General features: G+C 40.2%; 2 protein-coding genes across 2 annotated transcripts in view; one reads left to right on the top strand and one right to left on the bottom strand.

Annotated features, from left to right (window-relative positions):
* Positions 1–1084: 1084 nt before the first annotated feature.
* Positions 1085–2735, top strand: insm1b (insulinoma-associated 1b). Its single transcript, XM_046856527.1, has one exon. It carries the CDS (start codon positions 1335–1337, stop codon positions 2733–2735), a length of 1401 nt encoding a protein of 466 aa, XP_046712483.1. The 5' UTR covers positions 1085–1334.
* Positions 2736–4608: 1873 nt separating this feature from the next.
* The window catches only part of ralgapa2 (Ral GTPase activating protein catalytic subunit alpha 2), a 103990-nt gene continuing 80750 nt past the window's right edge, over positions 4609–27848 (bottom strand). Inside the window, 2 exon segments of the mRNA XM_046855790.1 lie at positions 4609–7300; positions 15476–15600. Coding sequence (XP_046711746.1) covers positions 7143–7300; positions 15476–15600 — 283 coding nt within the window. The 3' untranslated portion in view covers positions 4609–7142.

Raw genomic sequence — 27848 nt, 5'->3', positions numbered from 1 at the left:
AAAACTTTTAAAAACATTGTGAGATTTAAGTCCAGGTCCAATAGTGTGCTTAGAAATAAATGCTTGTGCGCTGTGTAGAAACAAAAGCCATCAAACAAACAGAAACTGCACTTTCCTGTCAACCAAACAAAACCAAATGAAGCAAAACAGGTACACAATGCTGGATAATGATCATTTCCATTCTTTCTAAAACATGCTCGATGAATCTATTGCAAAACATGGTTCCCGAAAACAGTTGAAATGTGGTTAATCCAGGGGTTAGAAAGATGTAATGGTGTCTAACTAGTGGAGTGACCTTGAGGGCAGCACCCATCTCCTGATTTCCCCCAGCACGCGCCTATATTTGGGCCAGATTGCTTGTGTGTTGTTTCACAGTGGAGAGGTCAATTTGCTTTTCAAACGCAAAAGGCTCTGACGGCTGGGCAGACGCGGCCATTGTGTTAAAAAAGATGAGAGCCCTTCTTATTACTTATGTATGCGCTAGCCGCCTGATTTATAAGTTAAGTTAAACTACCGGGAAAGACACGTGCCCTGTTACATATGTGTCTGTCGTTCGATTTCTTCTACAGATGGCCTTGTTTTCAGGTTGTAGTAAAAAAAAAAAAAAAAGTGAAAATTAAAAAAAAGAAATTGTATGCATATATACATTTTTTATTTAAGCTTTAAAAAAAGCAGGAACAAAAAAGAAATAAAAAGAAAGGACAAAATAAAAAAATGTATATGCCGTTACGGCATCTGAAGGAGAAAAAAGGTTGCCTCTTTTTATTAGCATAAAGTGCTCTATCTGGATTCCATTTAATTGTGGTGCTGAGAAGCGTTCCTTTCGGCAGATCGGCGGCCCCTGAAGACACGCACACCGCCGCGGCACGTGTTCCTCTCTATAGAAAGCCATCAGACCGTAAACGGAGAAAAAGTCCCGGCGTGTGTTCTCTTGAGGGAGGGGCTTCGAGGGCGAATTAATATAATAAAGCGCAGGTACATCTGCTCAGCAAATCGCCAGCGTTTTCCTGCGCAGCCCCCAGCCCAAGTGCTCCATTCCCTCCCACGGGCAATTCCACAGAGATCCTCCGGGCGCCTGATTGGATGAGAAGCAAACGGTAAGGGGCGAGAACAATAGCATCATCCCTCCTTAAAAAGAGTGCAGCTATGTATTAAGAGGGAAGAACAAGAAAAAAAAAAAAGAAAAAAAAACCTTACAGGGAGGGGAGGGAGGCACACCCTGAGCAAAAGGTACCGCACCCGGCGTGTTTGGAGGCGAGTGCACCAGCCGTGGATCACATTCAACACAGAGCGCATCCTCCTCTCCGAGTGCCTTTCTGCATCCGCCCGCCGACATGCCCAAAGGTTTCCTGGTGAAAAGGAACAAGAAAGCGGCGCACGTCTCTTACCGGATTCGTTGCGATGATGAGGATGGACAGGAAGCGACTCTGGAATGTCAGATTCAACGCGGCGCGTCCCTGCCGCCTCTGTCCGGCACCTGCAGCCCGGAGATCGCAGCATCATCACCATCCGATGCAGCGGACACGCCGGCCCACGGCCACGGAGCCAAACCGGTGCAGTTTGGTAATCCAGAGGCGGTTTATCAAGCCCTCTACAGCCCCACCCGCCCCATCAGCAAGGACCACGAGAGGAAATATTTCGAGAGAAGTTTTAACCTGGGCTCGCCCATCTCTGCCGAATCGTTTCCCACTCCTACCTCTCTCACCAGCCTGGACCACCTCCTTTTCGCTCCAGTAGACTTGAAAATCGGCTCGAGCAACAGCAGCGCGCTGAACTCGGCTGTCAGGAGCTCAGGGAAAAGGCCCTCCACAGACAACGAGCGCAAAAGTAAAAGCGGTGCCAAGAAACCCAAAGCCATACGGAAGCTGACCTTCGAGGACGAAGTGACCACTTCACCGGTGCTCGGACTTAAAATCAAAGAGGGTCCCGTCGACCTGAAACCGCGAGCCTTATCAGCGGGGGGCAACAAACCTTTGGGAGAGTTCATCTGCCAACTCTGCAAGGAAGAATACGCGGACCCGTTCTCTTTAGCGCAGCACAAGTGCTCGAGGATAGTGAGGGTTGAGTACAGGTGTCCCGAATGCGACAAAGTGTTCAGCTGCCCCGCGAACCTGGCCTCTCACCGCCGCTGGCACAAACCGCGCGCGCAGCCTGCACCCGGCGTGCCAACTTCTCAAGCGGCCAAAAACGAGGCGTCCAAAATGCCCGCTGGCTCCAGAGGCTTCGGGGAGGAACTCAAAGACGGAAGAGAGTACTCGAGTGAGAGGGACTCACCGAGCCCGGCTTTGTCCGAATCCGGCTCAGAGGACGGGCTGTACGACTGCCAGCGTTGCGGGAAGCGGTTTAAACGCCAGGCGTACCTCAGAAAGCACGCGCTGGCTCACCACGCGCTGCACAGCCAAATAATGGGCGACACTTTTCAAAGCGTCGAGAGAGGAGAGAGTCCGGAGATGGCGCAGCGCTCCGGAGAAGGCAGCCAGACTCCAAATTTGAGCCCGCTGAATTTAAGCCCCGCTGAGTGCACGCAGTGTCCGGTCTGCGGAGAGATCGTGGCGGACAGGGCGAGCTTGGAGCGGCACGTGCGCGCTCTGCACGCTTCGCAGGTGTTTCCGTGCAAACACTGCCCCGCCACTTTCTACAGCTCACCGGGTCTGACCAGGCACGTCAACAAGTGTCACCCCACAGAAAAGCGCCAGGTTATCCTGCTGCAGATGCCCGTGAGGCCCGCGTGCTGAAGAACAGCGAAAGGGTGGGGGGGTGGGTGGTAGTGGGTGTAGTGGTTGGGGTTTGCTAAATCTGCAAATTTCTACACTCTACAGTGCACCAAGAAACATAAAGGCGTTTTATTATTATTTATTTAATTTACATTCGAATGCGCTTTCTTGCAGTTTTAGACGTTGCACAGCTTCACCTAATCTGCAATTTTTTTTTTGCCATCGATCTACAGTTGAAATGACTATATTTTGAGATTCCTCACGCCAAGTAGCCTAAAGAAGAGTATTAGTTTGGTTGTGAAATGGTATTTTTCTAGGGCCGACGCACACGTGGTAATGTAATAGCTTCTAGACCTAAGATAACGTTCAAACGTTGGTGTACCTCTGTGAAAGCCTCGAATTCACATGCTGTACGTTTCTCTCGTCTGTAGCTTTAATCTAGTATGTGAATTGCAGGATGTGAGAAGTTCTCTCTCAAAAAGGTTCCCTTTAGAATAGCCAGAAATGCCTTTAGAGACACACATCACACACTTGCTGTATAACTGCCTTAAGAACTCGGTGTAATGATTGTTTTGGATTTATTTTTTTTATTTTGTTTCTTTTTTTTTTTTTTTTTAATGTCGGCACATATTTACAATTGACTGTCATTATGTAAGATGATTGTAAAATGTTTTAATCGTTAATATTTATTTATGTATTTATTTATTTACAACTGTTTCATGTAAGTTATTGTGTTCTTGAGTAATTGAAATCCCCTTTTTGGTAGTCAATGTTGTGGTCGGGTTTTGAGTTTGTGTAGGCCTGTGTCTGCTCTTACAATCTGATCAGCTTTTGTAAACGTGAAGCTCTTAGAGATGCAATCCTTTTCTATAAACAAGCTTATTTTCTTAAATGTTTGTAACTAGCGCTGTCCATGTTGTGTTGTCTACTGAAATAAAAAAAAAAATATTTTTAAAAATGAATCTACATTTATGAGTGTTTTATTAAATACTGGGCATCCATAATTCTGGGAAAAAAAAGGCCAGATAGATGTGTAAAAAAACAAACAAACAAACAAACAAAAAAAAAAAAAACAACAAAAAAAACTTTGACACTTTCTGCAGTTTAAATCTGTTTCTTTTCACAAACACTTGTGTCCATATATTCCTTCATTTTCCAGTCTGTGCGCATATAAATGTAAATCAACATAACCTAATTTTAAGACTATAAAAAATTTATTTTATTTGACTAAGAAAACACGTTTTTGTACTTCAAATGGACAGGCAAGTAATAATTCTTTGCACTTACTAGCCATAATTTAGGAAAAACACAACTGACTCGATCAAAATTTCTACTAATGACATGAAACTAAAGTAAACATAACAGGATTCAGACTGGCTTCCACAGGTTCTTAAGTACACTCTTAGCTGTGTTTGGCAGGTTTTTCTGCAGCCTTAGGTGTTGGAGTGTGTCCACCTTTTGTGTGTGTGTATGTGTGTGTGAAGGGGATCGCCTGCTGGAAAGTAGTGAGGAGACAGATGGAGGGGGGTCAGGTTACCCCTGCTGCGCTCTGGGCTGCAGTTAAAGAACAGGACAACCTCTAACCCTCAAAACACCCCACAGCCCCTCCCACAGCAGGGCCAACCTGCCAGCGCATCACCCGCTGCTGAGGGCCTTTTCACTCATTCACACATCTCCAAGATACATGCAGAAATGTCCCTTTTCCCCTCACAGGTAAATAAAACAAAAGGAGGTGATTTATTATTTCTTAAACTGTTTTGAATGATAAAATATGACAAAGGCACACACATTCCTTTAAATCTGTCAAATCTGCAAATCGGTCAGAACATTCAGAAGAAAATAAAAGTGATAAAAAAATAGATTATCCAGACAATAATAATGCATTAGACATTTGGATGTTTCTAATATTTAAGATTTAATTAAACATAAAGATTGAATTATATTAGTAGGTAAGTACTTATTTATACACAAAATGTAAAGTTTAAGTTAATAAGTAAACATTAAGAAAAAGGCATTGAATAAATACACTCAGTTTGTAAATCTCATTCTGATTTAATGAAATGTTCTGATTTCAGTTTCCTAGTAAAGATAATGATTTGTTTCCCCCATTAAAAACAGTCTGATATGTTAACAAGTCATGATGAAATCGTCACGGTTTTGTTTCTGTTTTCTTTTCCCCAATATCTTTTATAAAGGTTATATTACAGGCATTAATATAATTTTATCCTTCAGGATTTGGAGCCCTCACAAAGGACACAATTTACAAGAACAACAACTAAATGTAGCATAAACACGGATGACACTTCACGTTAATCAGGCCGGTCGCAGTAGGACAGATCCCTGGCACAAACCACATCAGCACCTTAAAACCTAAACACCAATGGAGCCTACATAGTAACCATACAAACCTAGAAGAAATAAGAGTGTGTGCACTACATGCTGCAGTGCTTACAGTTTAGAGAAACTATCTATGGCCAGGTGTGTGTTTGTGACTTGGAATAGTGCTGTGGTTTGTACACATTCTTCGGTATTCTTCATTTGACATTAAGGAACTCCTATTTTCCTTACCAGTGTGTACAGGTAAGGCAAAGTAATGCAGCACGTGTCTTGCTACTACTTGGGTGCGGCTTATGGTGTGTATAACACCTGGCCTCCATGGCAACTCAGCTAGGGTGCTAGGGGAACAGAGGGTAGGTGTCATGGAGTTGGCAGCACCGGGCTGCCGCCTGCTATAGGGAGAGGGAGGATTTTGGGGGTGTGGAAAGAAAAAAAAAGAAAGATGAAAAGAAAGTAAAAGAGAGAGAGAGAGAGAGAGAGAGAGAGAGAGAGAGAGAGAGAGAGAGAGAGTGTGTGTGTGTGTGTGTGTGTGTGTGTGTGTGTAAGACAGAAACAGAGATGATGCCATTTGCCCTATTTCCCTGATGGTATGGTAAAGGGGACTCAGAGTGGCACAAGGGAATGAAGCGGAGCAGATGGAGGAGGACTGGCGTTTATAGTCCAATCAGCTCATACAAAGCAGTGAAATGTATGGAATGATCCCTGAATCCCTCTGCTCAACAATTTCTCCCAAAACAGAAAAAAGGTGTTAGATAAGTGAGGTGAGAGAAAAACAAAAACAAACCCCCCCTCGCCTGATTGCAGATAGTAGTGAGCAAAAACTATGAAGTTCTTTACACAGGCACTGTCAGCTTTCAAAAGTTATCCAAACCCCCATTCCCTACCACCCCTACACACACACACACACACACCCCAGTGCATGGAGTTAAAATTCACCTGAGGCTCCGTGGCAATTTAGCATGTGGTCGGGAATAGATCATAATTCTAAGGGTGGATATTATGCTGTATAAACACACACATGACACAATCAAAAATAGCAAATAAAAATTCAAAAATATGTACATACAAGAATTCTAGGAAGAGAGCAACAAAAACAAACAAATTCTCTGTGAGTGCAATAACACCCCTGAATGAAATGGAAAATGGAATGTTATAATAGTATTACAAGAGCAACAGGACTTAATTTAAAGATTATGAACAGAACCATTAGAACCGATACACATATACAAGCACAATTATAGTTGCAGAACAGCATGATTACATAAATCTGACATAAAACGGTTACATCAATAATTTAAAAAGTACATGATCGCATAACCAAAAAAAAAAAAAAAAAGAAGAAAATAGAAACAGACATTCCAAGTCATCCCATCTTAAAAAGGCCATGCACTTCCCAGATAAAGTGGGTCATTTTCATAAACTAATAAAGTATATTCAAAACTTGATATGAAAATTGGACGTAGTTCTTCTAGAGGACCTTTTTTAGAACAACAGACTGCTTTAAACACCCATTTTCTTTCGAAAGAAAATGAGTGAATGGTCAGTGGAGAGCCACAAAAGACAAAAGTGTTCCACACATGTTCACACACCTCCTCTTAATGGCTTTGCCATTTCTTAACCTTTCAGTGTTTAAGACTTGGTAGGGTAAAGGAGATTCACACACGCTACTGGCAAAGGTTTTATGAAAAGGGTGGATTGTTGCCTATTACAGTCAGTCAGGAGAAAATCACATGTATATCCCAAAGTTTCAAAGCCAAGTTTATATTATGTGCATCATGGTCAACATTCAAAGACGTCTGTTTAACATTTATTCCAGCAAAAAAAAAAAAAAAGGAAAAAAGAAAGGGACGAGACACAGAGATGCCACTCTGTACGAGAACTCAACCTTACAGAATCATTGCACTAATGTGACACGGACTCATCTCCCAGTGCTACTGAAACTAAACTAAACAAAAATCCAGTTAGAAGTGACAAGAACACTACTCACAGACACACACACACACTTGCGTGCGTGCGCACACACACGGCACAGCTTTACGTTCTCTGCAGTCTGAAGAGGTTGATGAAGTGCTTATTTGTTAAAAGAGGAGCTCAGTTGGAGGACTTGCTGATGGCGCTGGCCGAGCGGCGGAGTTTTCCAGAAACCCGGTTCTTGGAGGCGCGCGGCATGGTCGGTGACGCTTGCTCAGTGGACTCGCTGGTCGTCACAGTAACGCTTAGCTCAGCACTCGTGCTGCCAGTGAGGGAGCCTGAAGAATGGCAAGTGACAAGACAAACATCAGCCATGGTGCTGTGACTACAAATCAGCTCAACATGCTTGCTTATGGAGGAAAGCTGAATTTATGTGAAAACATGCCACTGTAGGTCCGGAAATGTCTCTCAAAGTTGAAGGAATTAAGAGAATAGTAATAGTCTTAGATTAAAAAAACAAAAACAAAAAAAAGAAAAGCACAAATGCATAATTGAAATGCACCAAAAAGTTTCAGTGAGAATAGAAGAAGCAGGGAGATGCTACAGGTTGACTTGCTAAGCCATTACAAATATCCTAATCTGACCTGTAATGCGTTAAAAAACAAAAACAAACAAAAAAAAGGATTTCCCTTTTTTTGAAGCAACATTAAATATCGAAGACACCACAAATACTCGAATTGTACATTAAAAAACTAGTTCTTCCAGGCCGACTTCTTGAAATTGTGAAATTAAAATGAGCTTTCCACATGGTAAAGCTGGCATCTGCTCGGCTATTTTATTTCTGTCGTTCTTTTCTGCCATTTTCCTTCTTATTCTTTTTTTTTTTTTCATGGGCATCTCAAATTACTGAGAGCAGATGGTGTAGGGAACATGTACTCAGCAGAGAGGGCCACAGCCTCTGCAGCCTCCCTGCCCTCCACTCCAGGGCTTCTCGGAGTGAGGGGGAGGAGAGTGCAAACAACGCTCCCTCAGCGGCTCAAAGGATGATGAGAGGAGGGAATGAGGGTGGGGAGGTGTCCCTTCCAGGCGTCATCCACACAGAGTGCTTTGTTAAGCTGCCCAGCCTGCAGGATGCCAGCAGTGAGGATGTAGACTAATCCATATGTCTCTCGCATGGCGTAAAGCTCGCTTGCTAACTCTGACTCTCAAAAAAGTTAGATATTGTGCTTCTGAGTCAGATTTCCATTTATTTACTTATTTGTGAAGTTGACTCTTTTTTAATGGAAGCTGTTTGGAGAATTAAGTATGGGCAAGAGGAAATGAAAGTGAAAATAAAGGCGAATAAATATAAACTTTTTACATTGCTAATGCTTTCAATTAAAGGAAAACAGAAAAAAACACACAAGTGTGAGAATTGCACCTTAAAATAATAATAAAACATGGTGGGGAAGATAGACAGACAGAGAGATAAAAGAAGAGAGAGAGAGAGAGAGAGAGAGAGAGAGAGAGAGAGAGAGAGAGAGAGAGAGAGAGAGGTAAAGAGAGAAAGAAAGAGGGAGGAAAAACTAGAGTAAAATAGGCTTCATCCCTATTGGCTCCCAGCAGCAATCCAAACAAAGCGTAAGTGGCAAAGACATTTTCCAGTAGGGCAGGTGTTAGTGTCAGATGTGGCCCCAGGCAAATAGGCACACGCCAAAGGACAAAAAAACAGCAGGGAGAGAGAGAGGAAAAAAAGAAAGGATAAAGCGGGGACATGCCAGACAGAATAAAGAAAAAACAAAACGCAATGAGTACACCCATACCATACATGCTGCTACTGTGTTACCGGTCCAGCCGTGCATTTCTCTCAGTAATCTTTACCAACCTGATCTTTACCATCCCCAAAACAATCGTCGCTCTGCATTCATTTCAAAGCTCTAGGCAAATGCGGTTCATTAGTGAAATAAAGATAGAAAAATGAGTAGACCAGCAAAAAAAAAAAATAAAATTAATAAAAAAAATTAAGAGGTGGGCTTTCTGTGACGGTACACAAGCTTTGGGACAAAGGGGCTCTTACCTTCATTTACTGAACTGACACCTGTAACATTTCTAATCTATAAAAGGAGAGAAGACAATAAGCAACACGTAAGACGCACACAGTAACAGAGAAGAGGGAGGTGTGTGTGTGTGTGTGTGTGTGTGTGTGTGTGTGTGTGTGTGTGGAGAATAGGAAAAAAAAAACAGGCAGGAAGAAGCAGGGGAAGATGATGATGAAAGGTGTTGAGAGAAAGTGTGGAAAGGCTCAAAGAAACTTGTGTGTCGTTACAATGTGTTAGCAGTTTCCTGTGAATAAAAGTAGGACATCGGGAAAGAAACGCATATAGAGAGAAAAGAACTTAAAAACAGGGCATTGAATCATGGTTATCAAAAAACTCAAAATAGGAAAACACCTGTTATCTGTTCAGTCTGTCCTACTTCAACCTTCAGCATAGTAGTATTTTGGGGGAAAAAAAATATCTTTCACAGTAGAAACTCTTTGTGCAAAACTAAAACGGTGAGAAAACAATCGCCTTCCACTAAACTAACACACACACTATATGAAAAAAACTTTGTAAACACCTGATGATTAGATTTGTATTTGTGCTTTTTGAACACCCTGCTCTAGTCCCCATTTGCTGCTATAGTCACCCCCACTTTCTGGGAAGATGTTCTACTCAATGTTCTCTAAGGATCTTCTCAAGATTTTGGAATGTGGTTTGCAGATTTGTGCTCATTCAGACACAATGGTGTTATTTGAGTCTGGTACAAATGTAGGGTGAGGAGCCTGAGATGCAGTAAGCATTACATTTCATCCCAAAGGTGTTCACTCCAATCCATGTAAACAATATTTTCATAGAGCTTGCTTGTGCACAAGGGTATTGTCATGCTGGAACAGGTTTGGGTCTTCTAGTTCAAGTGAAGGGAAAATGTCATTTTACTGCATCCAAAGATTCTATACAATTGTGTTCGAACTATGTGGTAACAGTTGGGGTCGGGGACATATGGATGGAAAAAAAAAGTCAGGTGTCCCAATACTTTTGTCCATATAGTGTGTGTATTAATTTACTTTTTGCCTATTGACTACTACCTGCTAAAGCAAGAAAGAGTTTGCAGCATTACCATTACAAAACAGAAATAAAAAAAGGCAAGGGAAGTTATTTTATATAATTTTACACTAGATATTTGGATATACTGTAGCTTTGATAGATTTCAGATACATGATTGGTTCGTAAATGCCTGTAAGACTGAAGCTTTAAAAAGGTGCGCTATATGCAACTATAGGTTGTACACATGGTACCACCCAAGCGACAAGAAATAGCATGGCTTTAAACTTCTCTTATCTGCTATCATGCTGAGCATTCATTGCTATCAGCGCATTCAATACTATAAGAAACTGCTTTTACACTTAGCAAAAAGTTAGAGGAGCATCATCCTCAACCAGCTGTAAATGTTTGATTGTCTCACAGAGGAACGCAAAAGAGTCTCTTCAGGTGCATATAAGTGCATGTGAAGCTGAAGGAGATGAAACCAATTAATACTTCAAATGACTGATGCCGTTAAAACAAGTAACATTCGTTTCATGGGGTAAAAAAGTTCAGAGTGGCAGATAATTTCTTGTTCCTCATGTTTTTTTAATCCACTGCTCCCGTAGCAACAGCTAGTAGATGCTATTTGAGTACAAATTTAAAATTAGAAATCCTCCATTCGCATAGTATGAGAGTAGTCGACAAAATGATTAGCCAGGCTTCTCTCGAGTTCTCTGATGTAATCTCGTATAGAAAAGACAATAAGTGAATCTTGTGGTGATGCATGAGTGGTCAAGGGTGACAGAACTGATCCCTGTGTTAAAAAATTGACAGGTGGGGCAGCTTGAATGGTTGCATGCTGAAGCAGTGCCTATCAGCTATACCTGATACGGTCTCTGACATTTCTTCCTGTCTATAGGAGATGACAGATGTTCTCAAAAAGCAAACAGTCTCAGTATATAATCTGAGCCAGTTTTCTAAGTGATAAGCAACAGAGGAATGCTCTCTCTCATACCAGTCAGGTGATCATTGGTCAAAACAACTGTTCTCTCAGTGAATGGTAACATGTACAGGCGCAGCAAAATGCTTTGCCTAAAAATCTACTGAAACGTTCGGTGCATAACATTTACCACATCTACTATTAATATGTATGATACCGGGCTATTATACCATTTCTGTTCTAGTCTGTGACCTGCATACGCTGAGGGCCAACTTTTAAGATGGAATACATGACTAAAGAGCACGAGCAAGATATGCAATAAGATATGCTGTCGCTTCAATTAAATCTGAAACGGCTCAGACACACCGGGCATGCCTTTTTCTTATTCTTCATGTACATGCTAATACTATTCCTGTCCCTGTCCAACCTGCTAATAAAATATCTTCATTTGTGATACTGGAGATCTGTTGTTCAAATATGTTCAAATCGAAAACTGAATTACATGAGAATTCAGCAACTACTTTCTAAGCAGAACTATAAGTGTATGATTCAGTGTAAACTGAACTGGATTCCTTTTATACATATTACTGGCACCTGTCATGAAGGGAAAAAAAACAGATTTATTATTTTTTTTTTGCTGAATAAATATTACATATCTAATGCTTCATTATGATGCGTGTGCGCATCAGTTTTACACGCTTTTCAACAAAGAGCATATGCATCACTCTGACCCAACATAGCAGCTTTACTAAGAACTCATTCTCTCCCCAACCACCATTAAACAGTCTACAATTTTAAAGGGTTTTTATTTATTTATTTTTTTTTAAAAGAGGCTCACACTATATGAACAAAAGTACTGGAACACCTGAGTCCTCCCACCATATATGGTACTCCCCTAAACTGTAACCACAAAGCTATTGGAAAAACAATTTTATAGTGTGTTTCTAGATACTATAGCACCCTTCACTTAAGCTAGGAGAGCCAAAAATTTTCCAAAATGGAAAAGCCCCTGTATACAAAACAACCCCTACGAAAATAGAGTTTACATTGGAAGGAATAGAAGATCTTAAATGGCCTGCTAAAGAGCTCTGTGCTCAACCCTACACCTTGGGAATTGGAATGCTGATTGCCCCCGAGGGCTCCTCATCCCACCTCAGAACTCTACACCACTGAAAAATCTAAACATCTTTCCAGACGTTTCGAGATTATTATAACAGCAAAAGGGTAACAAAAAGTAAAAATGAAATTAATAGATTTATGAACCATACATTATACATGTTAAACTGCAATTACTACTCCTACTACTGAATTATTTATAATAACAATTCGGGCACTGAGATCAGTTGTGCACAGCCAGCATTCAATTGCATCCCAACATTTATCAATGATGCTGAGATCAGCTACAAAATGCATATACAGAAATTCCCCGCTTTACCGCTGTTCGAATCTCGTGCTGCGGTTTATCGCGCAATTGAACTAACTGATTTTCCCGGCCTCTCGCAGATAGCACAATAGACCCAAAAACTTAAAGGGAATTGCTTTAATGGAGTTTTATGTTAAAATAAAATGTATTCATGAAAATATAATTATTAATTTCAAAATTTAAGTAAAATGTTAATACAGTACAGTACTGTATATATAATATATGGTTTTTCGTTTATCGTGGGCGGTTTTGGAACGGAACCACCATGATAAACGAGGGATTACTGTATTTTTTACACAGCTGTGTGCTTTCAATTTTGTAGTAATACATGAGAGAAAGTAATTGATATGATGGTCAGGTGTCAACAACTTTTGGTCACACAGTGCAACTCTGAAGTCTAGCCATTCACTGTGTTTATTGCAACACTACTTTCAATAACAATTTCAACTTTTATGCTACATTAGGCAGTTTGATGGAGTTTCCATCATGTTTCTCTGAAACATGAATTAGGTGAGTGAGTAGAAAATAAGTCGGATTCCTAATTCTGATTTCAAGAACAACCCGACCAACCAGCTGACAGCAGGTAATGGCGAATATTTATGGAAGTCCTAATAGACCATGCATTAAAATATATTTTTCTTTCTTGATTTCTCGTGATCGTTTGTGGCAGCGGGCACGCCTACGTATTATTCATGATCCATGAAGTTGTGATCCAAAACAACTCGTTTTGTCAAGATGACGAGAAAATTACTTTGCAATCACGAGATACCAAGAAAAAAATATTATAATGCATGGCTTCTTGGGACTTTCATAAATATTAAAAGGTTTTCTGGAAAAAGGAAAATATTAAAGAAAAAAAAACAATCACAGATCAACAGTAAACATGGAGGATGCAATCTGACTTGAAACTCATCCAAAACATCCGCCTTTATGACGAACATAATGCTACAGGTGGTACACAAAACACTGGCTCGATGTGTATACAGAGTTCACAGTGTCACTGTGCTACAGGCACATGCAGGGTCAACCAATCTGGAGAACACTTGAAGGAGAAAGAGGGTTTGGGTGATGAGGCAAACAGGGATGACATGCCTAAATAAGGAAATGGGGAAAAAAACAGTCTTACACTCCAGTTTAGCCCAAGAGCACTCCATGTCCCAAACCATGCCTGGCCATCTCCTGCCCGCTGTCATGGATGAGATGTTAATGAAGAATGGAGCAGGTATACACAAATTACACACACTAACAAACACATACACACAGTTAGAGCAGCCTGACAGTAATGGCACTTTTTTATTCAAGACACAGTATGAAGGGATTCCTGCTGGGAAAACAGTGGTGGTTTAATATCCAGCCCAGATATTAAAGCTAAATTACTCTCAGCCACAAGTACCCTTTATATATATATATATATATATATATATATATATATATATATATATATATATATATATATATATATATATATATATATATATAAATAATTTTTACATAATAAATAAAACACATTTCCACACATTCAGCATGGAATACTTTGTATGATTAAAGTGTGTCAAAATACACTTCCATATTGGGAAGGAATTACGTGTTTGTCTATTTAAATTCTGTTTTTCCCATCAGAATTCTTTTTTTTAAATCACCGAGAGGGAGAGAGAGAGACAATAAGAGGGAAACCATTTTCTTCTTTTCATATTTGCAGAATTATAACTAATGGCAAATTTCTTCAGAATAAGCCTTTTCCATTAAACCTTGACTATCTTCATTTTAAACCTGGAACTGCATTATGTTCAACAAAGCTTCTGCTTTTGCAACAACCATCAGACCAAGCTCACGAGTGTTATGTGGGTAAAAGTGTGCACAATGTGAACTGTCTCTCAGGTCATGGTCTAGATTGGGACTCCACAGCATTAGGCAACATGTACAAATGTGGGGAATGTTTACTATGGAGCTTTGGGTTAACTGTGTGGTGGTTTTCATCGGCGGTTTAAAAATAATAAAGCAGTCGTTGCTACGAAAACGTAACCTAGCAGACATCTGTAATGCAATTACTATAGAGACATAGAGTGATTATTTCCATTCCAGCTCTCTGTAGGTGCCTAAATAAATTGTGGCTTGAAGATGACTTCACCAGTTTTTAACAGATTACACGGCATATCTCATTGTGCTTCTTTTATCCGAAGAATGTAGCTATTAGTAAATACTCATAATTATTTAAAATAAATGAGCAACAGCATAAACCAGAGCAGAGAATAATAAATAGCAATCTAGTTCTTTACAATGTGAGTAAATGAAAAGCGAATACCAAGAAGATTTTAAGCTGATGCCAATATCTAGGACGTTCCCTTTCACCTCATCTAGTCTGCAAACATAATAGTTGTATAATCTTCCTTGAGTTGGCATCAGATCCGGTTTAGAATGGTTAAATTTCACTGCATAAAAAAGTGTCGATTTGTCAAAGTGTCGCATTTAATTATATTATGAAGCCACGCTCTGGAGATCAGGCTTACGATTTTAAGAGACAGTTCAACAATATGCTTACAAAGCAATCTTTATGAAAGGGATTCAGCATGAGTAATGATATTTGATGTTTTTTTCCATGAGTCATTGATCCTGATATGCATGTTCACTTGCAATTTTCTGCTATGTGCTGCTGCCCCCACCTCACGCATTTTGGTTGGTTAACACAAACTCTGTACAACATCAACACACCTGTTACACGAAGACTGAGTGAATGCCTGCTTACTATTAGCACATCATTATACTAACACATTTAATTCACTAGCATGAGCGCTGTATGAGTGAACAATCCCTTTAAGATCTGGTACTAATAGTGCCAGCTGGACTGCGTATATACACACACACACACACACACACACACACAAACATTTTGGTAAAGAGCAGGATGGGAAAATAGCAGGGAAGAGACAGGTGCTGTAAGGACAGGGTATGTGTCAGGTCTCTATCTCAATTTGATAGATTGATAGAGAGATAGATAAAGTCAGACAAAGAGACAAAGAGAGAGAGAGAGAGAGAGAGAGAGAGAGAGAAAGAAAGAAAAAGAGAGGCAGTGAGGGAGGGAAGCAGAGACTGATGAATAAGTTCTTACCTGTTCCACTCATTGGATAGTAGATGGGGGATGGTGAGAAGACCTGAGCAGCAAAGTCCTCAAATGTCAGGTTTTCCTTGTGGTTCAGAATTATGGCCTCCAGGTAGAGAGCCCGCTCCTCATAGCTGAGAGAGAGTTTGTTAGGGAAAATGAGTCTGGTAGGAAGAAAGAGCAATATGCGTAGCATATACACTAAAAACTCCTAATCGATACAATCTGGTTTGGTGAAAACAAGGCGTTGAGGTCGGCACAAAATTGCTGGTCATTTTTTTATTAACACAGTTTATCAATATTAATAAATAATTAAACACTGATAAATGTTTGAACAGTTAACTTATTAAAACAATTTAAAATAAAATGCCTGCTTGGTAAAATAATATATAAAATAATGTTTTATAAAAATCAAATAAATCAAATATATATAAAATATATTTTACACTGGAAATTGTTCTTTTAATATAACTTTTTTAAAGTCATGTTTCAATAGTTATTTGTTCTTTTTTGTGGTTGTTTAATTGCGGCTGAGGAGAGGTCAATGCTGAAATTGTCTGGGAAGGCAATGTTTACTGATAAAATTATATCTTGGTGGAGTTTATTTAATTGTTATATCTCAGTAAAGAAAGGACATTGTGAATAAATACGTGTTGTGTTAAACATTTTAATTTCACCTCTTTTATATTGATTTATTTTTATAATGAAAAAAATGGTCAAACAGATGTGTGCGCTACATTAATCGCACACTTAATTTGCGTTAACTTGTTATTAACGTGTTAGTTTTGACAGCTCTTTATATATATATATATATATATATATATATATATATATATATATATATATATATAAGAAATAGCTTTAATTACAAAGGTGCAATTATTTCTGGTATTCACACATTCTGCAGATCAACAGACAGCATATTATAATACGCTGTAAGCAAAAGGAAAGCTCAAGACTCAATTCAGTTGAAAAAAAGAAAACCAGCAGAATACAAATCACATTAAAGCCTCTTCTTATAATCTCCTCATTAAATCTGAACAAAGAGCTCCAAATGTAAACTTAATCTGCTTGTTTAAACAATGAGCTCATTTACAGCAGCCTGTGCAACAAATTACTCATGCCATATGAGGCAAACTGAACTGCCTGCTACATTAACACAAGGATAACTAACAAAAAAGCTAAATAGTTTTCAACTTTTTAAAGAAAATTTGCTATTTACCCCTTTATTGTATGATTGCAGTTTTGGGGTATAAATGATTAATAATTACTAAAAGGCAGAGGGGGAGAATAAATGATAAACAAGGCTGATATGTGTAGTAGAGCTTTTCTTCTGTAGTCTCAATAAACAAGGGCCTGGTTCAGACAGTGATTGGGAGCAATCTATTTTACTTTCATTCATGTGCAGCATTTCAACGATGCCAACTGGTGGCCCGGAGCACAACGGGAAAACATACTCGGATGTCCCCAACTCTCCTCACAGGCACTTAATCCAGTCTTTTTTCTTCAAGTGTTTCACTCATGCAAGTTGTCCCAGAATTCATCTTCACATGGACTACACTGAACATTAAATAATACCTGTGGCTTCATGTGGAGCCTTTGTTTTGGTCTAGGATGTACAGCTATAGTAGAATATTAAAAACATTGTCGTTCTTCTAACTTCTAAAACGTCAGGTGGACCACACTGTAGTTCCTTTCACAATTTATTTCTGAGTTTAGGTTTTTAGTCTTTAAGAACCTAAAAAAAAAAGGAAGTCTCTCTCTTTTCCCCCCATTCACTTCAGATTTTTTTGGATTGTTTAGATTCTGTGCAGCTGACTTTACACAGATCCAGTTTTGGCACTAAAAAAAAAATTATTAGATATCGCCAAAGTGTTCTATGTTTTTGACTGTCGTCTGATGGCCCTGTGCAACTTGCACAGAAGTTTCAAAGCCATCATGTACTTCTGAATGGGTTACCTCTGCCAATAGCAATTTTGACTTGATGAGACTTGATGAGAAGATCCTGATCATGTAACAGGGAGATAAGGTGAGTGAAAACCAGCAAAAGAGATAAAATCATTCTGCTAATGAAATTTAATCATGCTTCTAAAGTGGCTGGCTTATGAGTCACCCCAGATATTAGGAAAGTATCTACATTTGCAGTTATCAGCCACATGCTGGGTGTCGACTTGCACTGCTACTACACTTGACCTGTGTGCTTTCCTACTCCATGCTCTCTCAGCTTTTATACAAACCTGTACAACAATTGTGTCAAATAATGGTTTATGCCACTGTGCACTATAAGGAGCTGTGTGTTTTTGTGTGTCACAGCTGAAAGGTATGAATAAGTGTAGAAAAAAGAAAGCACATAATGAAAAATACCACGTGTGCATGTGTTTGTGTGTGTGTTTGTGTCTCTGTGAGCAGAGATGCTGATGACTCCACTCTAATGACTGGGCTAGAGTGGAGGCCGGGCTGTCTACACGCCTGCCTGCTGAATTTCTGAAGGACCCCACTGATGCCATTCCCAACTCATTAGAGAGGCTGCTTATGCTGCCAGGAGCTAGACTGTTGCCAAGCCCCTGCACTTCATCATGACCATGCTGCCTGTCACACACCCCTGTGAGTATGTGAGTGAGTATGCGAGTGAGTGTGTGACCAAGTGTGTGTGTGCATGCCACGTGCCGGCGCAGCAGGGGCTTAGGCAGCCATGACAAATTGTTGAAAAGGTCCCTCTGAACCCGGCACTGACAAGCACCTGAGCCTGAAGGCTGTACACAGGGATAGAGCAATCTGCTCCACTCCTGCTTTCTTTCTCTCTTCATCCCTTCATCACCAAAAAGTGGGAAAGAAAAAAAAAGTCCACAAAAGTCCTATATGGCCACATACGACATTAACGTGTAACCAGCCGAGTCTTGGAAAGAAAACTGCTGAGTTGGGCTATGACTTCTAAAAACTAACTCACTTAGCTGCTATGGCAACGTGGGTCATATTACAGTAACAGGTCACTTGTGGGGGGCTTAAGGAAGAAAAGGCATTCTCTTAAATTGGGATATAAATTTCGGCTTGTGTTTTAGAGAATTAAACGAAATGAGGAAACATCTGTGCCGAGCGAAAAAGAAAACAGTGAAAGAAATACCAGGAAAAAGAAAATGGGATATGAGAACAGAAATAAGGATGAGGGATAATAACCCTGATCTCACTAGGTCAACACAGCCATATGGTGCTCCATTATGGGCTACGCAGATGACACAAGTGTGCCTCTGCTATTGAGATTCCTAAAACAAATATTGACTCGAGGCCGAACCACCGCTGCCCGCAGCCTCCAGCCTGCACTGTGCTTCCTGTGTACTCCCCCGCATTTCAGAGATGAACAGACGCAGTAAAAGAGACAGAGGACGCAAAACAGAGATGATCAATAACAAGCATGCACACCTGACAAACTCTGAAGCTAACAGGTGAACAGGCATGACTGCTTACAGATCATTTATTAGGAACTTCTCTTTAGTGGTATGTTAACAATACCATTCTGTAACCTGGTGGACACGGCCTTGGAATTTTTTTTGCGTCATTCTATCTCATTTTCCCCTCACTCTCTCCTGCCTAGACACTCAATCACTCTAATTGTTGTGCACTGGGTACAGCATGTTCTGATTAATACATGCGTTATGGAGAGGTGAATGTTGACTATGTTCATTAATTCAATAAAGTGGATGACCGTAATGTGGGCAGGAGAGCAACCATCAGTAAAACTATCTGTGTGGGAGGTTAGTTACCCAGAAACCTGCAGCTGTCAGCATCTAATCCAAATAATAGTACAACGATCAGCACACTATATCCAAACAAACAAACAAACAAAAACATTAAGCATGCCTATAATTACACTTGTGTTTTCATCTTTATATACTGTAGATTCTGCATGGCTTAACATCACAGAAGGTTTGGAATATTCCAATGGACGGTAATCCAAGTCATCCTTTAAACACCAAGGACGGAAAAACACGTTAAGTTGGTAACTAAGCAATGAGCGAGCAGGGAATTTCCAAAAGCATTCATTGCTCCAGGGTCTCTCTGTACACTGTATGAAAATATGAATTGTTCGAAAGGCTAAAAATAAAGGTGAAAGGAAAAAAAAAAAAACTTCTAAGAAACATAGACCAGTGTGGCCATGGTGAGAGGAGCACAGTTTTAAAACCACCCTGCCATGTAAAATAATGTGATGACCTCACTGGCCCACAGGTCAGACTGTGCAGAGATGGGAAATGAGGGGGAAGGAAGAAAGACAGAAAGGAAACACAATAGCACTCTTGTAGCAGAGAAAGAGAAACAGACAGCTCAAATCCACTTAATGGAGAAAAACGTCCTCTATGCATTTTACAGAAGAGCTTTAGGAGATAATGCTCTTTTCCTACTCTTGGTGGCTCTTTGGCCACCCTGTGGTGCACCAGGTGATGAAGCAGGGCATTAAGAGTCAGATAAAGCAGAAGCCTAGGGAACAACTCTGACTCACCCCAGCAATCAGAGACCGGCATAAACAAACTCCTCTGCTTAAATTAGTAGGCTATGGAAGGACATGGAAGCAGAACACTGCAGGCAATGCAGTGAAAACCTGATGTTAGAGAAAATGTATTAGAGGTCAGAAGAGATGCTTTCAGATGTAGGTAGCCATTTACTGGTGTGTGTTTAGGTGTGCATTTGTGTGCGAGAAAGCATGACGTGTACGCAGGTCTGAGACCGAGAGTGCACAGTGTTGTCCAGATGGTTAGAGGTGGTCAGTGGGGAATTGAAAGGTCAATCAGTTTGCCGGATCAAAGCCAAGGTCAGGTGGCAGTGGTGGCCATGTTCAAGGTGCATGGGGACTCAGATGGCCTCTCATTAGCAGTCCACTCAGGCCCCAGCAACCCCAGGGACTTTAGAGGCCACCCCACCCTCATACTCCTCCCCTTTAGTCCTCTGTCAGACTACTCAACAATAGAGCTCGCCACACTGGAGACCAGGGCCTTGTACAACCTCATTGACACAGGGTCACAATGCCAGCAAGACACCACACATATATCTGCTATTAAGTCATATGCATAAAAAAAAGGTTATGACCACCAATGACAACAGTGAACTGAGCGTTAGATGTATAACCTAGCTGAAGAATACAGCGAGCCATTCAATTACAACGGAGTTCAGCATTCTGTCCTTGAAATATGGGATTTTCTGTGATTTATGGAACCATTTCTTTATTTAGGAAAAGCCAAGCTGGTAACAAGTGCAATTTCTAATGAAAATAAAGCTGAACTTTATAAAGCTATCTTTATTATATCCTTTTAGGGAACTATTCAAAGTGTGAAAAACATCACTTCAGTGTTCTGTCTTCACATGTATTTAACAAGGAGCTTATTAAATGTGTGAGCTGAAAACTTCACTGGAAAATCTGAGTAAGGACCAAATACATCAGCATAAGCACCAATCGAGTTCAAAACTAAATGACGTGTTTATACCGCAATTTACCAGGAAAAAGTGCTAAGTAACTCAACTGATTATACAAAACATGCTACGTTCAACCTAAATAACAAACTAACCACAATTAAACTTGGGCCTTAACATTTTTCAATTTCTGGCATTTGGAGATACAATTGTACCGCAGATGTAGTACAAATTCAGTGTAGTATGCAGTAGGCTTTTAGAGAACATGGATATTTCTTCAAATGACAAAAATGTATTGTGAGGTGAAACGTTTGCCAGTCTGGACAAACACTTACATACAAGATATACTTTATCTATTAGAGAAACTAGGTGCTTAACTAGGAGAATTTCTAAGCGACACCATCAGTGTGATGCCAATCACTTCAATGCTACATTAGGCAGTTATTAAGCAAATAAAGACAAGGAAAATCCTTCACTTTACCAAAGACATTATCATGACCAAAGCCAAGGTTAACAACACATTTCCTTTTCCTTCTTTCTGGTGGTGACTAAATGGGCTCTTGTGTGAAGAGTGACAAGTTGAAGAAGTAGAGAGTGGCCATGCATGCTCGACCTCCACTCTAGCCAAGCACCAGCCATTAACCTCAGCCAATCACAATGACCTTGCTGTCCGGCCAAGGAAGAGGATAATTGGCTAGTTAGAGAGGAGGGAGGGAGGGAGGGAGGTAGGGGGGGGTGTCGAGGGGCGCTTTTGAAATACTGTCTGGACTAGTTTATTGCTTATACTCTCTTTTTCTTAAATTTGGGATTTCATTGCACAAAAAGCACATCAAGTAAACAGCCACTACATTCTAACTACTGTTAGCACTCCGTAAGATAACAAGTAGATGCAAAAGAACAGGCACTCTGATTGCACTCTAAGGCTACTAAGGTACAATAAACCCTTAGGACATCTAAGCGTATCAATGTAAGAGGTGCTACTGTTGCTAACAAGAAAATCCCAGCGGATAGAGAAAGAAAAAAATAACTGTAAACTGTAGTATCTCAGTGGACAAGTTTTCTTTTTTATGCTCTATTTATGATTTCAGCATAAATAACAAGCTGAACAAATGCCCAACAGTCCTATTCTTGCTGACAAAAGTTCATAAATTCAAAGTTCACCTCAATAAAGTAAAGCAAAAGTTTTTTGTGAAGCAAAAGTAAATGCTACCAATGATAAATACTTCCCTCTTGCACCATATACTTTCATCTTAAAGTGTAAGGGCTGTTCAATAGGAAAATGTTTACGTTTGATTTAGTTGTAGCTTTAGCTGAAATATCAGCCAAATATCAGAAAAGCAGTTTTCTGGTACCTCCCCGATTGCAAAAAAAAAAAAAAAAACAAGTTGGCACCTATTTTAATCCAAATAACTACTGAATACATTTTGTATGGAAATATGCACGATTAGAGGAATAAATCTCATTAAGAATAAATAGAATTCTAAAAAAGACAAAAAACTTTCCTTTCACGCCTATCACCTGCTTCACACATTAGACCATTTTATGGGGGGAAAAGAAAAAAGACTACATATTTATATATTTTTTTTAGCCAAGCCATAAGAAGGAGGAAAAGAGGAAGCGAGGTATTATGTCCCCGGTGTTGGACTATATGCCGTTTTCTGTCAGCTACATAAACCCATGGGACAGCAGGTGTTGATTGGTGAATTTCTGGGCCACTGCTGCAAGGGTACCTGTTGTCACGCCATTGGACTGAGGCGTGAAGTTTGTCCCAGTGGAAAAAACCAAGAGGAGGTGTGAGGTGATTATAGGTTGAAAAAAGAGACACAAAGACAGAATGACATGGAAAAAAGAAGAAAATATAGAATAAAGGAATGAACAAAAAATAAAAATGAATATAAAAAAAAAACATGCACAACAACAAAGATAACGATTTTTTGAATATTTTTTCCCCTCAAAGATGCCGAATAGCCGGTAAACTGTCTCCAAAAGCAAACAGAAAATGTATTTGTATCGACAAGTATGTGTCTTTACACACCTAGCCTAATTAAGCCCAGAGCTGAGGGGCTGAGGTGCAGGGAAGGGGTGAGGGGCGAGGGTAAGGACAGGTTAATTGAACCTCCAGGGGGACGTCCTTTACATCTCACCTCACCAGCATCCATCTGAGAACCAGACGCAAAGAAATGGAATTATGAGCATGACATCACTGCCAGCGTGGATTCCCACAAAGACCCGACAGTCTCGGGCTGGCATGAACACGGATTTATACGCTCACTAAATCAAACGTCTGTCACGTCCAGAGTTGAACACGTAACATTAGCTCTCCTAATAGCACAGTAACTATTGATCCGAACCAGGGAGCAAGGAGGAGGGCTTGTCAGAATGGAGTGAGAATGGAAAAGGTCAACAGGTTGCACCATTCTAATAGCTCCAACGAAGGGACATGGAGAGCACTCATATACTACATCACTGAGGAGTGGAGGACCAAGGAAAGGTGTGAAGTGACTAAGCACTTTATTCCTCTGAGATTCACAAATCTAGGTTACTCAAAAATTTGCATCATCAGTATTTTTGTAACACTTGGAAATTTATTTGGGCAATTTCTTAAAATGAAAATCTGAAAATGTTCACATTTGGATAGATATTTATGATGTTTTATGTGTTGCTAATCTGAGTTTTATTTTTATTCCATCACCAGTGTTTTGCTGGTTTCCTGTGATGCACATTGAGCCTTTTTTTTTTTTTGTCAGATCTGAGCTTCACATTAGTTGTTCAAGATTTGGTTTCTGGTTTATCCAGATGAGCTCCTGAACAGCCTCACCACTCTTTTATAAGAGCCCTTGTGCTAACAAAGCAGGGCTTTAGATCTGGAACACAATGAGGGAAAATATAATTAAGCAAACAAGCTGATACTATAAAAGGCAATCAACAGTAACCAATGCATTACAAGGAAGTTATAACAAGATGGATGCATTAGTGCGGACGAGCCTCAAGTCATAGGCGGGCGGTGTGGACCCTCTATTTAAAAAAAAAACGGCTCTTTTATATCCGACACAGGGATCCTCAGGATGAAAAGCTTCACCATTCTCATCACTCTTCATTTAAACAATGAGATTAATTCATGAGCCATTGCACACAGTGAATATTTAATAATTGGCTAAACACGAATCTCTCAATAGACTCGGGTTGACAGAGACTTTATATTGTTAATCATGATGAAAAAAGCGGCCTGCCATTAGACTTGAAAGTCCAGTCAAACAAGACATCTTTGCTGAAAAGGAGAAACCTACACTACAAACTGGGTGATGGTGCTGTGGACAGCTCCTTGCATATTCACGGTGGAGCAGGGTCAGAGGCAAAACCTGGGATCTAGGACACAGACGGAAATACATGAATGCAGCTGCCTCAAAAATTTAATCCAAGATGGATGACAATCCATTAATCCTCCATCTTGTGGATGAAAGGACTTGGCTTAGTGTCAAAACAGAGAGGGCCAGTCCTACCTGAAAACGTTAGAATAAAGTAAAAGGCAAGAATACATTACATGAGCAAGGAAAGGGAAGGAAAAAAAAAAAAGAAAGGCAGCAAACAGACTTCTGGTTCAGCTTTTCTTCCCCTTCATCTTCTTTTCTTCCTTAATCCTCGCCTTGAGGCATTCTGTGCAATCAAGCGCACTATTACATGGCAACAATTAGCTAGACTGTGGAAGCTGGCACCTGGTCCGAGGCATTCAGCAGCTTTCAATGGCAGCTGACTGTACAGCCCCCCCCCACCAGGTGGTCCTCCTACAATGACATTAGCCAGTCACTCCAGGGTTAATCAAGAGCCCGTTCAAAACAAGTAAGCCTACATGGAGCTCATTTAGTTAGCCATAGACGTCAGGGATGAGGTCTTAAATGGGCTAAACAGACAATGAACTTTTACAACTGCTTGTAAAAAGGACAGATGATGGTTTGAGAATGTTGCTTCATTCGTCAACAGAATACAACATTTTGAACAAAGCTTAAATTCAACCATATAAAGACTTATAGCGGTTTACCCCAAAGCTGCAAAATATTCACCCAACTCCTTTTTGATAGAACTGTGCAACATAAAGTGACTGGTTACAGTGACTACAACTACAGACGTTTGAGCTCAGCTGGGATGCTGGTTAATTGATTAAATCTGTTTGTCACCATTGTCTGGAGTTCTCAGGATAATAGGGCTTTTCACAAGAAGACAAAACTGTCAGAGGATATGCGAGGATAAACACAGTTAGTGGAAGAGTAGACACTCTGACTGTGAAAGTTTTTTGAGACTGGACACAAACATAAGAGGGAGATACTACTTTATATGCTGAAGATTCTTGCAAAGCTGATGGTGTCCTCAGCTCAGGGATCTGTGCACTCAGCATGAATAACACAATCTGAATAACAATAGCTATAGATTAGTAGGGTCTCTCAATACTAATTAGGGGCTATATGCACTGTTTGTTGCAAAGATGTGCATGTTGAAATGAGATGCTAAGTGCTTTATTTCAGAAACAAATTGTACGCCTTACAGTCCAATGAAAGAAATGAAAGAAAGACCTTTTCTACCAAGTATTTACAAAAGGTTCTTTGAAGCCTCTGTTGATGTATGTGACAGATGGGGAATGCTTAGTAAATAATCGGGAAAAGAAATATGAATAATGTAATACCCAATTATTTTCACATGGACTATGGCATGAGTATGAACACAGGCCAGTTTTCTGTTCATGCCTTTACACACCAGTGTGCAGTTCACTCATCAGAAACACAACAAAACTCCAAGAAAATCAATGATGCATTGCAACCAAGCCGTCTGCTGTCACTCTTAAGCAACAGACTGCAGTCTTCTACTTCAGAATGTAAAGAAACTTCATTTCCACATCAAAGACCACCTCTGGTATAGAGAAGGGCTGGGCAAAGGCACGATGCACACTTTTATGTTTGTGCTCGCGTTTTCTGCTGTTGTGTTCTGTTTATCTTTAAATGCAGAGGACTCCATTTTGTACAAAGATGCAAATGGCAAACATAAGGACATCCTTTAGCATAATACAATCATGTCCAGCTTGTAGAGGAGCCCTCAGTGCCTTTGAACTATTTAAAGTGGCATTAATGCAGAACTTATAAATAATCAACCAAACCATCCTCTTTTAAGATTGGCAGTAATGAGAAACTGAGTGAGACCCTGGTCTTTAAACAAACAGCCCTGAAAGACCTGCAATTCGCTATCGAATAATCTGCTTAGTCCAAATGAGTCTAATGAAAAGATCTAAAGTGTGAACTAGACTAAATGTTACAGCATAAAAAAAACTTTAATTTGCCTGCCTATTTAGTTTAATGTTCAGTGCATAGCACTGAAAAAAAGATGCTAATTAAGAAAAATAACAGCATGCAATAAAATTTATAATGATTATATTAAATTAATAAAATACAATCCAATGTTTAAAATACTTGGAGCCATTTTTCAGACTGTAATAAAAAGTAAATAAATAAATAAAAAAAACGGAGCATAATACTGGTGGGTTACATGGCAGGTGACATTTTTGTGACATTTAGTAGAAGAATTGGATATGTGTAGGATAAGCAAGGATAAGCGAGCAGTGCAGCGTTCTATTCAGGCCCAGCCTGGTGGGACAGAGCACAGAGGCCTGCTTGGAACCAAGGAGACTGAATAGTAATCAGTGTGGTACTGATAATGAATGATTGAAGGCTCTTTCTCAGCAATGGAGAATTTCAATATCACAAGAGCCCTAGAGGCAGGATTCTTATCAGCACAAGACTCAGACAAAGGAATCCACAGAATAGGAAATGTGCTTAAACACGGGCCAGTCGTGAATGACCAGGCCGATTAGCAAGCGGAAAATCAGAGATGCATAGAAGGACGTGCTCGCACGCACACACACACACACACACACACACACACACACACACACACACACACACACACACACTAGAGGAAGCATTTGGGAGTGATGATCACATAGAATAGAGCAGATCCTGATGAGAAACAAAACAGAACAAACTAAAGCCAGACTGCCAGTCATACTCTCACAATTGCAATCACACTCAAACATCCTCTCGCAGTTTCAAATGCTCCTACACTTAAATACTGAAGCCTGCCTGTGCTCGCTCGTTATCACCATGTTTTAGCAGTGAGTAAAGCGTAAAGCGTGAAAGACAGTTCGGGAAATCCCAATACAGAACGAATCAATGAGAACACCGTTGCATTGATGGGGACAAAAAAAAAAAAAAACCACCACAAAGCAACATCCAATTGATACCTGAGAGGACTAACAGCTATGTTCCAGGGTTAGCAGTCTGGCAAGGAAGGGGAAAGAAAAGTTCATTAATTAAAGAAAGCTTGGCCAGACAGATGGAACGGCTAGCTGGATACTAATTACTCTGAGAAGACAAGTCGGTTTAACACTCCCTCTCGTCTGCTATGCCGTCAATCACAATTAACGTGGCTCCTAAACGCTCACCTAGCTCACGCAGTCAAACGCAAGCATGATCTCAATCATGCCTTCTCTAAACGACTGGTAGTGATTTATTATTTTAACCCCAGAAGGAAAGCACTGTTAATTGTGCAGTGCGCACGCTCATTATTTAAAACTGCAGCGTCTTATTCTCTTTTGAAATAAAGACATTAAAAACAAACAGTAAAACCGTGTAATAATACTCTCGCAAGTTCAAGTGTGAATTAACAGATCCATCCTTCATGCTTAAGGGGTGATTAAGTAACGTTTTCCCAGCTTGCCTGTGTGTGATTCCTGAGGGAGCAGTAATAATGGAGTGAGTTCAAAGTAACTCTACCCCTGCATGTCCGCAGAATTCCCCATACTGGAGGATCTCACCCAGATCTAGCCACACCACCCCCTTCACCCTTCACACTGCCAGAACGTAGACAGCTGTCAGGCACAAATGCCTAGTGGAGTTCACTACTTTTGAGGGAGGGGCGGGATTGTTTTCGGCGGGGTGGGGAC

The sequence above is a fragment of the Silurus meridionalis genome, chromosome 8 (assembly GCF_014805685.1).
Source record: "Silurus meridionalis isolate SWU-2019-XX chromosome 8, ASM1480568v1, whole genome shotgun sequence".
NCBI classification, from domain to species: Eukaryota; Metazoa; Chordata; class Actinopteri; order Siluriformes; family Siluridae; genus Silurus; species Silurus meridionalis.
The sequence above is the reverse complement of the archived record's forward strand: the minus strand, read 5'-3'. Positions and strand labels throughout refer to the sequence as shown.